This window comes from Ipomoea nil, unplaced genomic scaffold, assembly GCF_001879475.1.
Source record: "Ipomoea nil cultivar Tokyo-kokei standard unplaced genomic scaffold, Asagao_1.1 scaffold2297, whole genome shotgun sequence".
Lineage (NCBI taxonomy): Eukaryota > Viridiplantae > Streptophyta > Magnoliopsida > Solanales > Convolvulaceae > Ipomoea > Ipomoea nil.
Window position 1 is genome coordinate 73,206 of NW_017618725.1, and position 14,983 is coordinate 88,188.

Below are 14,983 nucleotides of genomic sequence, written 5' to 3' on the forward strand. Positions count from 1 at the left end.
AGACCTTGGTTCGGGTTAGCTAGCTTCAAAAGGTAAACTCCATGTCCATCAAAACATATTTCCAACTTATATAAATGTTCTTGATGTTCTTGAATCCATTGAGTATGAACTTGTTGACATTCTTGAGCTCTTGATTTGGGAGTATTCTTGTGTTGACTTTGTATCATATCTCTTGTTCTTGAATTCCTTGTTGATATTGATAGTGTTCTAGCTTTGTTCTTGAGTATTCATGATGATTTTGGTTATGGTTTGATCTCTTATTCTCTACTGAGTTGTTGATGAAACCTACTGTTGCATTGATCTTTCTTTCTGCTGAGTGACTGTTGGCATGTTGTTTTTGTCCTTGCGAGTGCGTGTCACGGGTAGTTGGACCCCGTGAGACAACCCTACTAGTTCATTCTTTTGGCCTTGCGGATGGACCTCGTAGGTGGTTAAGTCCTGCGAGACAGACCCGCTAGGTCTATTGCAGGCGTGAGTCGCGGGTAGGTAACACCCGCCACTCCTACCCCGTTGTGTGCACTGTCCAGTGCATTACTCCTTGGTCAATATTTGGTGCATTCTTGGTCATCTTTTAGTGCATTGTTGGTCAGTCTTTGGTGCATTGTTGGTCAGTCTTTGGTGCATCTTAGGAGTTAATTCCAGCAATGGTCCTTCGACTATTGCGATTTTCCAAAATTGGTCCTCAACTTTTAATTTGGACAAAAAAGACACTTGACTTTCTAATTTGTTCCACCAATGGTCCTTCTGTTATTCATCCTTCTCTTAGCTGTTAGTTTAGGGTGCAAAATGGTATTTTAAAAGTCCCATGAAGGCTGAAATCCAGCTGCACATATTACTGCATCTGAATCTTCACCTATGGCATCAGCTAATTTAGTAGTTCCCTCTGTTACATCAGCTTTTACCTGAAATCAGATCATTCAACAATAAAAGTTCTTATCCATCCATCCCTCTTAATTTTTATTTTTTATTTTTGCTTTTCTTGGACATAACATCAAATGAAAAACAGTTATGTTAGAAGTAAACCCAAATGCCACCGCTAAACTGGCTGAGAACGAAAAGTCTCCTTAGCTCACCAACAGAATCTTGTGCCGGTTACTGTAGCCTTTATGCTCCAACCCCACCACCTCCGACAACCAAACCTTGTAGTCTACTAAATGCCCTACACTTTCAAGAACCAGCCACCGCAACAGTAATATCAGTGAAGCTGCAAGTAGAAGAGATTGTAACACCCCCTTTTTTCTAAACTCTAGAGCCTAAAAAATAAAGCATCCTAAATAGGATTAACAAGGGAATAATTAAATAAGCTAGGATATAAAATCCAAATCAATAACTGAAGGGAATGCCACCGCCACAATTACCCACTCTCGAGTAACTGCACAGGCTAAAAACTGCTACTACTGGAGTCACTGCTCAACATAACAACAAAAAGGGAAAGCAATCCCCAGTGTCTACGCACCAACATAAATTCGGTAGTCTAGCTACAACCATAGTAAACAAAATGTCTAAAACGGGATGGAAATACTAAGTCTAGCCTCTACGGTATACTAGAGCTACACTCTACTATAGTGAATGCACGCTCTCATCATACAATAGATCCACCTGAAAGGGGTTATAAAACACATAGGAAAATAAACTTGTTGGCAAAAAAATGCTAAGTATAAAGCCAGAAGGAGCGCCAATAAGAAAATTTAAATGAATCTGAATTCAAAAAAGTGAATTCATAAGTAAGAAACTACTTCAATAGAAAGAAGTGATTAATTACTAATGAACTCGAGCATTCTAGCAACCTGTCAACCTCAACAATCTTTAAAGCGAGACAATAGTAACACATGGATCTGTGAATACTATTCTTGGGATTAAAATAGTGGTTGGTGACTAAGTATTACAAGAAGACTGCTTGACTGATGCTTATGAAGAAAGGTCATAATATTATGCTAGCAAGGGGACTCTGTGCGCGATCCTTGTAAGCGGTGAAGTAGCAATGGGACTTGGTGAACGATCATTGTGAAAAAGTCAAGTAATAAAGATACTTTGTTGAACGTCTCTGTGAAAAGGTTGTTTGCACTTTGTATATTTGTGTAAAATATACATTAATAGATTTCCTCCTTTGAGATAAGACGAAAAGTAAATTAGGAAAAACCACTATAAAAATTGTTACTCCCTGTACTCTTTACTACTTTGCTTTACTCTTTACTACTTTGCTCTACACTCTGCTATTTATATTCAATATAATCTGTAACAAATTCACACACTCAAACAGTTAACAGACTTCATTTGTGTACAAGTTAAAAGACTTCCACTATACACTTCTCGCAAAAATTAAAATTTTATAAAGTTTATTCAACCCCTCACCCTTCTAGACTTTATCTTACCCAAGACCATATTAGAGTTCACCCAGTGTGAATTCAAAATGTCATACTATAAGTTGCATTTGCACTACTTGTGATGGGATTGTTATGCCGTGGAACCGTGTCCACCTTGCAAGGTGAACACGGTTCTATATTCATAATTACTGAACTCGATGTTCATAATTATAAAGCTCTATGTTCATAAATTTTGAACTTCATATTCACAATTATTGAACTCTATATTCACAAATACAAAACTCTATGTTCATAATTATAAAACTCTATGTTCATAATATTTGAACTTCATATTCACAATTACAGAACTCTATGTTCATAATCAACTCTAAGTTCATAATTATAGAACTTTATGTTCATAATTTCTGAACTCTATATTCACAATTATGAACAATTTTGAAACCGTGTCCACCTACCTTGCTGCAAAGTAGGCGGACACGGTCCCACAACATAATTTGCCCCTGTGATGCTAACAATTTTTCACTAACAGGGCGTTTGGTTGGAGAGGGAGAATTATGTGGGAAAGGAATTGTAATTCCAAGGGAGTTGAATTACTGGGAATAAAGTGGAATTTAAATTCCAGTGTTTGGTTGACAGGAATAGAATTACTGGGAATTTCAATTCTAATGTTTGGTATACATGGGAATTGAAAGGGAATAAGTAGTATAAAGTCAATAATATACATTATTGTTGTTAGACATTAATTTTAGGTTAAAAAAGGAATGGATAATTTTGACTCATCACTATCTTTTTTTCCCAGGAATTAAAATTCCAGGGGGAGACAATCGTTATACCCTACACCACGGCGCACATAGCACTGTGCGCCGCGCGCCTCCCAAAACGACGTCGTTTTGGGGTCGTTTTGGGAGGCGCGGTAGGAAGTTGCTGGGATTATGTGTATTTGTTCATACAGTTATGTGTATTGGTTCATACAGTTATGTACATTTTTTATACAATTATGTACATTCTTTTTATACAATTATGTACATCCGAATCAGAAAATTTGTCTGTATTATGTTAATAGTTGATGTGTATTATGTTAAAAGTTTATGTTTATTATGTATTATGTTAGATTATGTGTATTATCTTTTAAAAAGAGTATGTATATTTTGTTATATAATTATGTACATTCATGTATACAATTATGTGTATTCTAGTATAACATTATGTACATTCTTGAACAGCGGGTTTTTTTTTAAAGAAAAAACTACTGTCATTCACTGGGGCGGGAAATTTAAAAAAAAAAAAAAAAAAAATTAAAACGACGTCGTTTTTCATCTGGGCGCATAGTGCAACGCGCGCTGTGATGTAGGATATAAATTGCCGGGGGAGACATGGGATTTTAATTCCATGAAAATGAGGGAATTGCAATTCCATGCAATTCCCTCCAACCAAACTACGGAATTTAATGGCCTTTGGAATTATGTGAGAATTAAGTGGGAAGGGAATTTAAAATCCCTCCAACCAAAACGCCCTGTAATAGTTTTTCTATGGGCCTAAAACTTGAAGAGAAAATGAGGTACTAAAATAGTTTGACCTGAGTTGTACATTCATCATATCATATAAACAGAGGCAGACAGGAAAGCATTCAACCTTCGAAAGTTCAAACATGGGACCTGCAAATTAATTTCCCCAATAGAAGTAATGTAATAGTCTCCTAAAAAAGCAATTTTAAGGAAAAGACTTTCATAGGTGGAGTTTATTTGAATTAGATAACATCTAGTTCTTAGAGTTACTCTAGACTAACAAATTAAAAGAAATGATCTGATCCTGCCAAAGCAAATATAAGGACCATTGTCGTTCAAAACGCTAAACACAGTTACATGTGGCTTACGCTGCCTCGGCCACTCCCACTGCCACTGCTTGAGGGTCTAAAACATCCACAGAGATGAGCCTTCTTCTTCCGCTTTTCGCTGTCTCTTCTGCCAATGTATATGAAGTCCTTGAGAACGATACCCGTTTTGGTCTTGGAAAATCGGCTTCTGGCTTTGTTCTTCTTTTCGTCCTCCAGTTTCAGCAATACATATTGGATCTTCTGAACCTCGGTTTGTAATCGTCCAATCTTCTCGGACCCTTTTCTTGCCTGCTCGGCAACTCTCCTATGCCACACATTCGAGACCTCCTTCATCTCAGCTGAAGCATTTGCACTGGAGAAGGAACCCTCCTCTTCGGTATTTTTCATCAACTGACTATTCAGATTCACTAACTGGACAACGGTTTCCTCGACCTCCTGTAACTGCTCCTTCACCGTATCAAAATCAACACTCTTGGATTTTCTCCCCTTCCGATTCGTCTCCAATCTCCTTCTCAGGTTATCTACTGTCACCTGAATACTCATCAATTTCTCAGCGTCAGACGTGAGTCGCTCCAGAATCCTTCTGTTGTTTATTCCTTGATTTGGCTCGGAAACAGTCATTGGTAGCTCTAATTTATCAACTCCCAGCTCCTTCTCCACTTCTAAGTCGGTGGGTGGATGTTTGTTCTTCCACTCGGTACTTAGCCGATTGTAGATTGCATTATCAACTCCCAACGGTGGCTTCTTTGACCCTCTCACGGTTTGAATAGGACTGCAGCCCGCTGCAGTTTCCCATAACTCGAGCATCTGATCATCGATCCTGTATGAACCAGTAGCACCTCTCCTGCGATTTTTTTGTGGTGAGCCATCGGAGACATGATCGAGTGGTATGTCTTTCATCATTGTTCCACTCCTGATTTCACAAGATTTGGGCTTCGTCTTCTGTGAGCTGACGCTATCCATACACTCATCCCTACTTCCTTTACTTCCCTTCCTTTCTCTACGCTTGTATTTTTCTCGGTCCAAACTGTGCTGAGATTTTAACGCCTCAATTTCACACCTTATACTATTTTGTCCCGCCTTACTCTTCATGCCAGGTTTCTTCATCTGTTCCACCACCACCTTTTCAACAGCTTTAATCCTAGTCCGTAATTGCTGCAAATCTAGGACCCCATTTATCAAGGCAGATTGATTATCCATCGGCTTCTCAGAGATACTTTCCAATTGTTTGTCACAGCTATTTTCATTCGGATGAACCTCAACTTCCATAGCCTGTAAAAATGTGTGAAGAAAAATACTCAGTGATCACAACGTTTTCATTTTAGCAGCTTATGTGACATAACTGAATGAATCAACCACAGCCAAATGCTGCTTTTAAAGCTTTGTTTGCATTCTAGTAATCGGAGCAAGAGTTAAAAGAGCAAGACAATAATGAAAATAAAATTAGATACTTAATATGAATCCAAGCCCACAAGAAGCTAAGAACTTAAGGTATAAATTTAAGTACAGTTTTCAATATCATGAATGACATAAAAAGAAAGTTATCGTTGATATCCCAGTAAAAAGTCATACAGATTCTTCGGTATGCCTGTCCTTAACATAGAATAAACTGAGCACCAGAGCTAGAGAAACCATTTCCCCCATTATAGTACTAAGAAAATTGAAACAAGGTAATTTTTTTATTTTTTTTTGGTCAAGCCATGAGGTGTCCTGAGTAGGTCCTAATTGTAGGAGGCACCTTTAAGCCCGTACCATACTCAGACTAATCCCCATTCGCACCGGGCCGGCCCAATTAAGGGGCAAAGTGCTGGCCAGATTGGTTTTTCCATACGAGAGGGGGTTCAAACTCCCGACCTCTCTTAAGGGATGAGAGTGCACGGCCACTCACGCCAACCAAGCTGGTTGAAACAAGGTAATTTGATCCTATGTTGGTCTCAGTTTTAAGAAGCATCTAATGTTTTCTTCAAATTGACCAGTAAAACTAACACCACAGGAAGAAAATGCAGAAAAGTTGCGAGTTAAAATACGCAACAGCAAAGGAGTTATCAGATTTTGTAAAATGAAGTACAATACCTTTGGCTCCTCAACATCAGATACATTGAGTTTTGACTGAAGCAAAGCACTATTTTCAAGGGATGCTATGTCTTCTTTGAGAGAAGCTATTACAGGAGAATATGACTGTACTTGCATTTTCAATTCTCCAATCTCACCCTCCATCGAACCAATTTTTTCTTTCATTTCTTCAATCTCCAAACTTTTGGAAGCATTTTGGTCCATTAGACTTCCACATACTTCAGAAACCTCGTGAATCTTATTTTCAAGAAAAACTTCATTGATGGAAGAGATCTGGAGATCAAAGTAAAATGCTGCTGCCTCTGCTTCCCAAAGTTCAAACTCCTGGTTTTTATCTTGCAGCTCAGAACTCAGATTCTCTTCTCGAACTTGTTGTTCCCCAATCTCTGCACATAGCTTATCCAGTTTGCCCACTAAGCTTGCGTTCACTTCTTTAAGGCACCCGATTTCCTTGTTCTGAATTTCATTATCTTCCGTTAGTTCAATTACCTGCCTCTCCAGACTTTCCTTTATGTATAGAGATTGTTGAGAATGACATTTTAGTTCTTCCAGATTGCTATACAATTCAGAGTTCAAGTTCTCTGCAGCCTCAAGTTTCTGCTCTACTTCCAAAAGCTCCGTTTCCTTCTGCCTCACAATTTCTTTTTCACTTGAAACTTCCATTTTCAAACCATCATTGTATTTTTTAACTTCTAGCAGCTCCATCTCCACCCTTTGAATCGATTCCTGTAGGATTAAGTTTTCTGCTTCTTTCATTTGCAGCTTCCCCCTCAAAATTCCAACCTCTTTTTCGAAGTCACTGATTACACCCTGCAAATTTTGTGCAACTGCAATAGATGATTTCAGCTCTGTAGATTTCTCATTACTAAAACTCCTGAAAATTGTGGAAAGGTTAATGAGATCTAGTGTCTCTAGAAGAATTGTATCATTTTCCTGCTCCACAATCCACTTCTCTTTGCCAATCTCTGAGATCTTTTCCATCAAAGATTCATTCTGGTCTAGTAATTGAGAATAATCATCCTCTAATTCAAGGTAATCTCTCTTCAAGTCGACATGTTTAACACAGAGACTCTCCACCTCAGCTTCAAGCATGGCACTTTCTTCATTTCCCTTTATCAGTTCTGATTCTAATTGCCTGTTCATCTCCAGAAGTTTGCACTTGTCATTTTGCACCATAACAAGCTTCTCTGCTGTTATTCTGAGCTCCTGCTCCATAAATCTCTTCTGTACTTCCAATTCCATTCCATCTGATTTCAGTTCTGCCAGGAGAGTTAGCAGAACTGAGTTTTCAACAAACAGCTGTTGATTATAATCCTCATACTTTGTGAGGGAGCATTTCATATCCTCAATGCTGCCAAAAATATGATGCAAAAAGATTTGTTCATTTTCAATTTTGGCTTCAGAGATGCATCCAGAACTAGTTTCCAGAGCCTTGAAAACTTGAAATATCCCTACTCTCAGCCTTCCAATTTCATCTAATAAGAGCTCCGCTTCAACCTGCTGCTCAAGATTTTCGTTCTCTAACTCAGAAATCAGTTTATCAGCCAATTTTGAGGCCTCAACATGTTTCTGACAATCACTCACCAGAGAGTGATTTTTCTCTTCCATGTCTTTTATGAATTTCTGCAGGACAAAAATCTCAAAATGGGCTCTTGTTACTTTTTCAAGCTCCTCTTCATATTCTTTCTTTTTCCACTTACTTTCTTCTTGTAGGATATGAATATGGTTTTCCAGGCTAGTCATACGAGTCTCACTCTTGAGTGCAAGACTTGAACGTTCATGTTTTTCAGTATGAATTGAGACTCTTAGTTCTTCTACCTGTGAATGCATGGCTTCTTTTTCCCTCTCTAGCAAAGCATGTCTTTCTTCCAGCCCAGAACATCTTTTCTCAAGGCATTCTACTCGCCGTTCAACATTTTGCAACTCAAAAGCTAGGTTGTCCCTTTCAGCAAGAAGATTGGACTTCTCAGTTTTTAACAATTGGCAGATTTCCTCTAAACCCTTTGATTTTTCCCTGAGACCTTCAAGTTCAACTTTTGCACCATAAAGTGAGCTTTCAAGAACTGCATTTTTCTCCAGGAGTTTCTGCATGTTCTCAGTTACCATTTGCAGTTGAGACAGCAAAGAAGCTTTTTCGGCAACAAGAGCAGATTTTTCAATCTGGAGAGTTTGGCAAGATTCTTGCAATGCCTTCACCTGCTCATGCGATCCCTGCAACTCTCTATTCACATCAGAAAGAGAGCTCTCCAAACCAGCTTTCTTACTCAAAAATTCCTCCATATTCTCCAACTTCCTGCGAAGAACTTCTTTCTCGGTACTGTCATTCTCATAGGTTTTTCTTAGCATCGAGTTTTCTTCCTGCAAGCTCCTTATTGAAGAAACAAAACACTCTGGGTCCAGACCGACTGACCTCACCTGCTCAACTAAAGTCTGGTAACTGTTGCTCAGGCGACAAATTTCCTCCTTGAGACAGGAAATCTCTTGGTGAAGGGAATTACTTTTCTCCATTTGTTGTGCAACCTCCTCTTCAAGCCTCTCTTTCATCCTCCTCAAGTTAAGGATTTCATTTTCCAGATTTTTTATCGTAGTAGTTGAAGACATTTTCAGTTCATTCAAACTGCAGTTTTCAACCTTCACCTGCTGAAGTTCATCCTCCAAACCACCTTTACAAGTTTCCAAGTCCTTCAGCACTTGAAGACCATTTTTCAGCTCCAATGCCAGAGCTTGCTGCTCTGCTTGAGATTGAGAGTGCAAATTCTGCAAAATCTGGAGAGAAGCTTCAATTTGTGCATGACTTAGGCATTCATGTTGTAAGTCAGTCTGAAGTTTCTCGAGCTCCATAAGCTTCTCAGAAAGTTCCTGGTCTTTCATTAGAATCTTCTTTGCCAAATTTTCCGCCTCTACACGCAACGATTGATTTGACATCTCCAATACAAGACACTTATCTTCGGCGTTTTTAAGTCTTGCAGCTTCAACAAGAATCTCGCCATTTAGGCGCTTGACTTCCTCCTGGGCACTGTAGAGCTGGCTCTCAAGCTTGGATATTTTTTCTAGGCAGTCTTTACACTGAGAATCCGACAGTTCTTTCTCCTTGTTTAGCTCCATAAGAGCCTCTTTCAGTCTCTTGATCTCAGCTTCAGCACCATCAGCTCGATCCTTAAGCAATCTGGAATGCTCCTCCGCCAACAAGATTTTCTTTTCCAGATCGGAAACCTTTTCCAGACATTGTCTGTACTGGCAAAGACACGCTTCGTTTTCAGACTCCAATTTGCTGATCTCATTTCTTAGATGTTGAGCTTCAGTTTCTGCCTTAACTGCTCGTTCATTTTGGTCTTCCATATTCTCCTGTACTTGAGAGATATCACTCTCAAGATTAGATATCATTAGTAGATATTGCTTGCTTTTGGCCAGTTCAGAATCTCTTTCAGCCTTAACCTTACTAAGGGAGTCCTTCAAAACGTGAAGTTCAGTTTCAGCATTGCTTGCTTGTTCAATGATCGTCATGGAATCCTTCTGCGCCTGAAGTAGCTCCGACTCTGCAGCTGATAATTTTTCGAGGCACTGCTGATACTGAAGGAGGAGAGATTCCTTCTTTGCCTGCATATCAGCGAGTGCTTCCTTCAAGCTCTGAACTTCCGTTTCTGCTTTGCCCGCACGCTCAGTCTCGGAGAGAAGCTTGGCCTTGAGATCTAGATTTTCATTCGATATTTTCGACACTTCATTATGAAATTTATCTCCTATATCGGAGAGGCCTCTTACTAACCCTCCATCCATTAATCTTGAATTTTTTGAAGTATCTTCTCCTTCCCCGATAATCTCGTTTAACAGTTTCAAACCTCTCTCGCTGGATCCAGTATCGGATTCGCCAGGATATGTACCAATCATCTGAAAAGCATTTATCCAGGACGACGGATTCTTATGAAAGTCATCTGCTTCGGGCATTGCACGGATCGGAGTGTGTGGTTCTCCCTCGAGCGTTGAAGCTTTTGAAGGTGAATCTTCAGCCAGAAGAAACGGCATTTGGTTGGGGAAAGCCTCCGACATCGCTTTGTGTGCATGCCGGAGCTCACCTGTTACATGATCGTATCTTTCAGCTAATGCGCGGTATGCTCGATAGAACTCCTCAACCAATTTCATCAGCTCGGGTCGTTTTTTATAATACATTTCAGCTCTCCGTGCAAACGAATCCGCATCTTCTTCAATCAGCTTGATCATTGCCTTTACTTTAGCATCCATATCTGTGACAAAACATCAACGTAAGGTCAGTTAATGCTTCATAATTTCATAGTACAAGGTAAACAACATATATTAGCAATACATTGTACGGGCAATGTGAGATTGTGAACATATCAGCTATGGGCAGAATGAACACTCAGAAACCAGAGAATAAAATACAGCATATTTTAAAGCATTATCTTGAGGCAATAGATCAATTTAAAGCCCAACAAAGTAAACTCTTCTAATTCATAACCACTTGGGGATAAATAGTGTTCAAAACTCTTCTAAAAAGTAGGACTAAGCCACTAATAGTCAATTAATATTATTTCGATATTGCCCTTCAAAAACATATGGTAGACACGAGCTACTTGGTGTCAAATTTGTAATAGCACATAGTATGACATTATGGAATAATATAATATATCTAAAATGATAATTTTAAGTATTTGTAGGAAATAAGTATATATATACACAATTACACATACACTTATATAAGGGGTGGGAGAAACCCCCATACCCCAAGTATGAAGAATTCTCCGGAAATTCCCATACTTGCCACCTTCCCTGTAAATAATTCGGGTATGGGTACAGGTATCATGTTAATCTTAGAAGCATCAACTACTTTTTGGTGTAAACCACAATGTGGTCACGGCGGTCCAGGTCCACCCGGTTCGCTCCGAAAAGCACAGAAGCTGGCCCAAAGGGAATCGTCACTTGTGGGAATGGAACCCCAGTTATCCCAGAATTCTCCCCCAAAGAGAGCTCATTTGCCACTTGAGCTACCCTGTTGGGTTAGAAGCATCAACTACTTGAAATAGCATTTCCAGAGACATTAAACCACACATTTGGAAGGGTCAAAAAGTGTGTTTGCAAGTCAAATACAGTGAAAGACTCAGCTGGAAACATCGAGCTACACAGTGAACAACCGAAACCATAAAGCAAAGTCTGCAGAGGCTAGTTCCATAATAAACACCGCAAGATTTGGTGAAATTGAATAAAGAGCCCTCTAAGCACTGGAACAATATCTCAAATAAATATGCAGAAAATAAAAACAATTAAACTAAGGCATGCCTGTAATTTTAGGCGACAAAAATTCCAAACTTTTGAAGAACATGAGAAGGAAAGAAGTAAAAAGAATGTGAAAAGCTGCTCACCGGTGAGGTTATCATGAAGCCATTTCGAGTTCTTTGGGACGTGGCTATCCCACCACCAAGAATACAACCGCCTCGATTCAGAGTGAAGCAAAGATGCCATGACTCCAGCAACGAACAAAAGCACAAGTGGTTTTGGCCTAGCGAAATCCCGGTCTTTGTACAAGCAATAAAAGTAATGGATCCAGGCCAGTATAAGAACTTGTATAACTCAACTAGAGAGAGGGGTTTGTGGCTTTAATTCTTGCACCTGCCAAAGATTTTTAAGGGAAACTGCATTAGAAGGAAGTCCAACATGCACAATTTTTCCAAGCAGTAAAAAGTGTTGGAAATTACTGCAATTAGCACTGCAAGTTACCTGCTCAATTAATCACAAGCTAGACAATAGCAGCAAGTATAACTTCTCACTTCAACTGTTTCAAAGCTAGCAAATCAAGTAAAATCTGAGCCAAAGAAGAAGAAAATGCAGAGTAAAATCAGATCATAGATGGAGCAAAACAAAATGGGTCGCATAGATACCTTATTTCACATATCTAACAAAAATTCACCCACAAAATAACTCTATTATCAATAAAAAGTACAGAATCTTCTCCAACAATACAAGAAATGTTGAAATCATTCATATTAGTACATTAGGAAGAAGATAAAGGGAAAAAAAAATTGACATCTTAAATTAACTATAAACACACATAGGCCTAAAATGAAAGGGTAAATACCAAAACCCCCCCAAAAAAAAAAAAAAAAAATTAAAAAAAGATTTTAATCAAATGTATATGAACTAAAACTGCAAACGAGTAATCCTTCTAACCACTCAGATAAACAACAAATAAACATTGAAATCTGGTAGAAAAGCAAAACACACTCAAAACCCAGTTCTTACATACACCCCCCCTGATCTAAACACTAAAAGTCGTTCACATTGATGAAATTTGAGAAACCGGCGTGAAAACCAAAAACAAAAACAAAAAACAAAAAGAAACAGACATATGGGTCACTAGAAAGCAAACAAAAATCGGATCCTTATAATAAAATCCAGATGAATACTCACCAAAACAGCAAAAAAAAACTGGCAATTGGTCAAAAGAATCTTGATCAGCAGCTGTGATTGACAAAACCACTTAGCTGCTCTGCTCAATTTACTTCCACACCATTCTCTCTCCCCCGCTCTCTGTGAACGTCATTGGGTCTCTCTCTCTCTCTCTCTAACAGGTGGGCATTTGCTTTGCAGTTTCTAAAATGCAGCTTTCAATAAGGCAAGTGTATATGTATGTACAGAACTACATTTATATACTGTATGTACATTCCCTGAATCGCGGTGGGGTGGGATGGGGTGGGTTCCGGGGATAAAGAAGGAGATTTGTTGAGATTCTATAGAAATGGTTTTTTTTTTTTTTTTTAATGAGAACACTGTAAAGTGCTAAACCGAGAGGACTAAATTATGGTTTTTCTGCAAAAAGTGATTATGTTTCTTCATATTTTTGTCGATACTTTATACGATATTACAACTCTTATTACGTACTATAATAAATAATAATGATGACTAGGTATGGGGACGAATTTACTATTCTGGCCCTACCTTAGGATGTCAAAAATGTTTTTTCTTGGGTTTCTCTTTTGGTTTTTCTTTTTTGTTTCTTTTTTCTTTTTTCAGTAATTACCTCCTTGCCTCCTGCCTCGCCTCCTTGTCTACCCATATTATTTTGTTTTTCTCGGACCTATAAGTAAGGATTCTACTTTAAAGACCTCTTATTATTACATTATTATCTGGAATTCTTTTTTATTACAAAGAAATGGTGACACCCAAACTACTAATCGCCTTCTCTAAGACTTGAACCTATCACCTCTCACCCATTATCATCTAGAATTCTTGTATTATATAATTTTATTTTAATTCTTATAATTTATTTAAAAAAATCTATGATTTCAAAAAAACGTATCATGTTTACTATTAAAAATAAAAGAAACAATGACATTTTTCTAAATAATTATCATTTTATTTACAAAAATATCATTGTTCTTTTTAAAAATTTTCTATAATATAAGAATTAATAGATTTAAAGATAAATTCATTCAAATAAAATTTATAGTAACCACACATGACAAATCATATCTTATATGTCTTAATTTTAATGTTTTAGTAAATTATTTCAAAAACAATAAAATTAAAAAAGATCTTTAAAAAAAAAAAAAAAAAAAGATCACAAGGCAATTTTTTTCTTTATATATTATTTAATTATTATACATTAGGTTAACGTGTATAAATATTAAAATATATAAAATTAAAGTTGATATAAGATTTCATAACTGTTAAGCGTCTTGTGCTCAGATGGCATGTAGTGATTTCTTTCATGTGGGAGGTCATGAGATCGAGCCTTAGTAGAGGCGATATTGACTCTGTGTGTTACAATGTAATGTAATAGAGTCAATAGCATTCAAAAAAAAAAAAAAAAAAAGATTTCATAACTTATACAAATTTTAATATTGATAGCCTTTACTCGTATGCGTATACACGTGCAAGGTTCATTTCTCGAGCACGTCCGATTGCCTTGTATTCGTCCGTTTCAAGCCAAGTCAAGAGATGGTCCCTTTTTAGGATTACTAATAGTTGCACTTGCACCCAGGATAGGATTCCCAAGCTCATTTGATCAGGAAGGCCGACTATCCCGAGCACCGAACCTTCATTATTAGAAGACAAGTACAACCCAATCGCATTGCCTGATCATGTCATAATAATGCAAATATCATAAATCTCGTAACACATGGAATTACTATGGTCGTTCTATTGCGACCTTGTGACCGATGCATGTAAGACACATGGTTAACATGTTGTACGCTCAGCATGTGTTCCCTCCAGATTTCTATATAAGGCGCATTAAATGCCTGAAGTGTGGACTTTTGTACTTAGGAATATACTAAACCTAAGTTCGGGAATGTCTAACCTCGAAATCTCATATCTAGCTGCCCGAGTTCATACAACGTGATTGAATACAACATACCTGTGTATTTGTCCCATCAAATAATATTAGCAAACAAGTCAACATAATAAATAGTTAGACTTAACCGCAATAGAACATTGATTAGGTCGAATTGGAAGTATTAATAAATTATATAACTTATCAATTTGTGTAAGTCTTGTGTGAGACCGTCTCATATGAAACATGTAATATATTTTAGGAAACATGTAATACTTTTTAATGCACTCATGAAAAATATTACACGACAACGAGCTGAGACAGTCTCACACAATACTTATTCTTTCAATTTTGATCCCCAACTATAAAGGTATTTTCACTTTTAATTCTTAACATTGATCAACTATTAAATTTGACTTTAAATATGTTCATTTTTTAGTTCAAAGTATTCAAAATGCACTTAATATTTCA

The 14,983-nt window shown here is 37.6% G+C and overlaps 1 protein-coding gene across 2 annotated transcripts; it reads right to left on the minus strand.

The window, feature by feature from the left end:
- Positions 1 to 3,963: 3,963 nt before the first annotated feature.
- On the minus strand, positions 3,964 to 13,037 carry LOC109151901 (protein NETWORKED 1B-like). 2 transcript variants are annotated; one of them, XM_019299498.1, is made up of 5 exons: positions 12,649 to 13,037; positions 11,959 to 12,043; positions 11,604 to 11,850; positions 6,232 to 10,469; positions 3,964 to 5,430 (listed from the first exon to the last, which is right to left on the minus strand). In XM_019299498.1, exons 3-5 carry the CDS (start codon positions 11,701 to 11,703, stop codon positions 4,183 to 4,185), a joined length of 5,586 nt encoding a protein of 1,861 aa, XP_019155043.1. In that variant the 5' UTR covers positions 11,704 to 11,850; positions 11,959 to 12,043; positions 12,649 to 13,037; the 3' UTR covers positions 3,964 to 4,182. The 2 variants fall into 2 exon arrangements, with proteins under 2 accessions (XP_019155043.1, XP_019155044.1); XM_019299499.1 differs by lacking the exon at positions 12,649 to 13,037 and having other exon boundaries at positions 11,959 to 12,104.
- Positions 13,038 to 14,983: the final 1,946 nt, after the last annotated feature.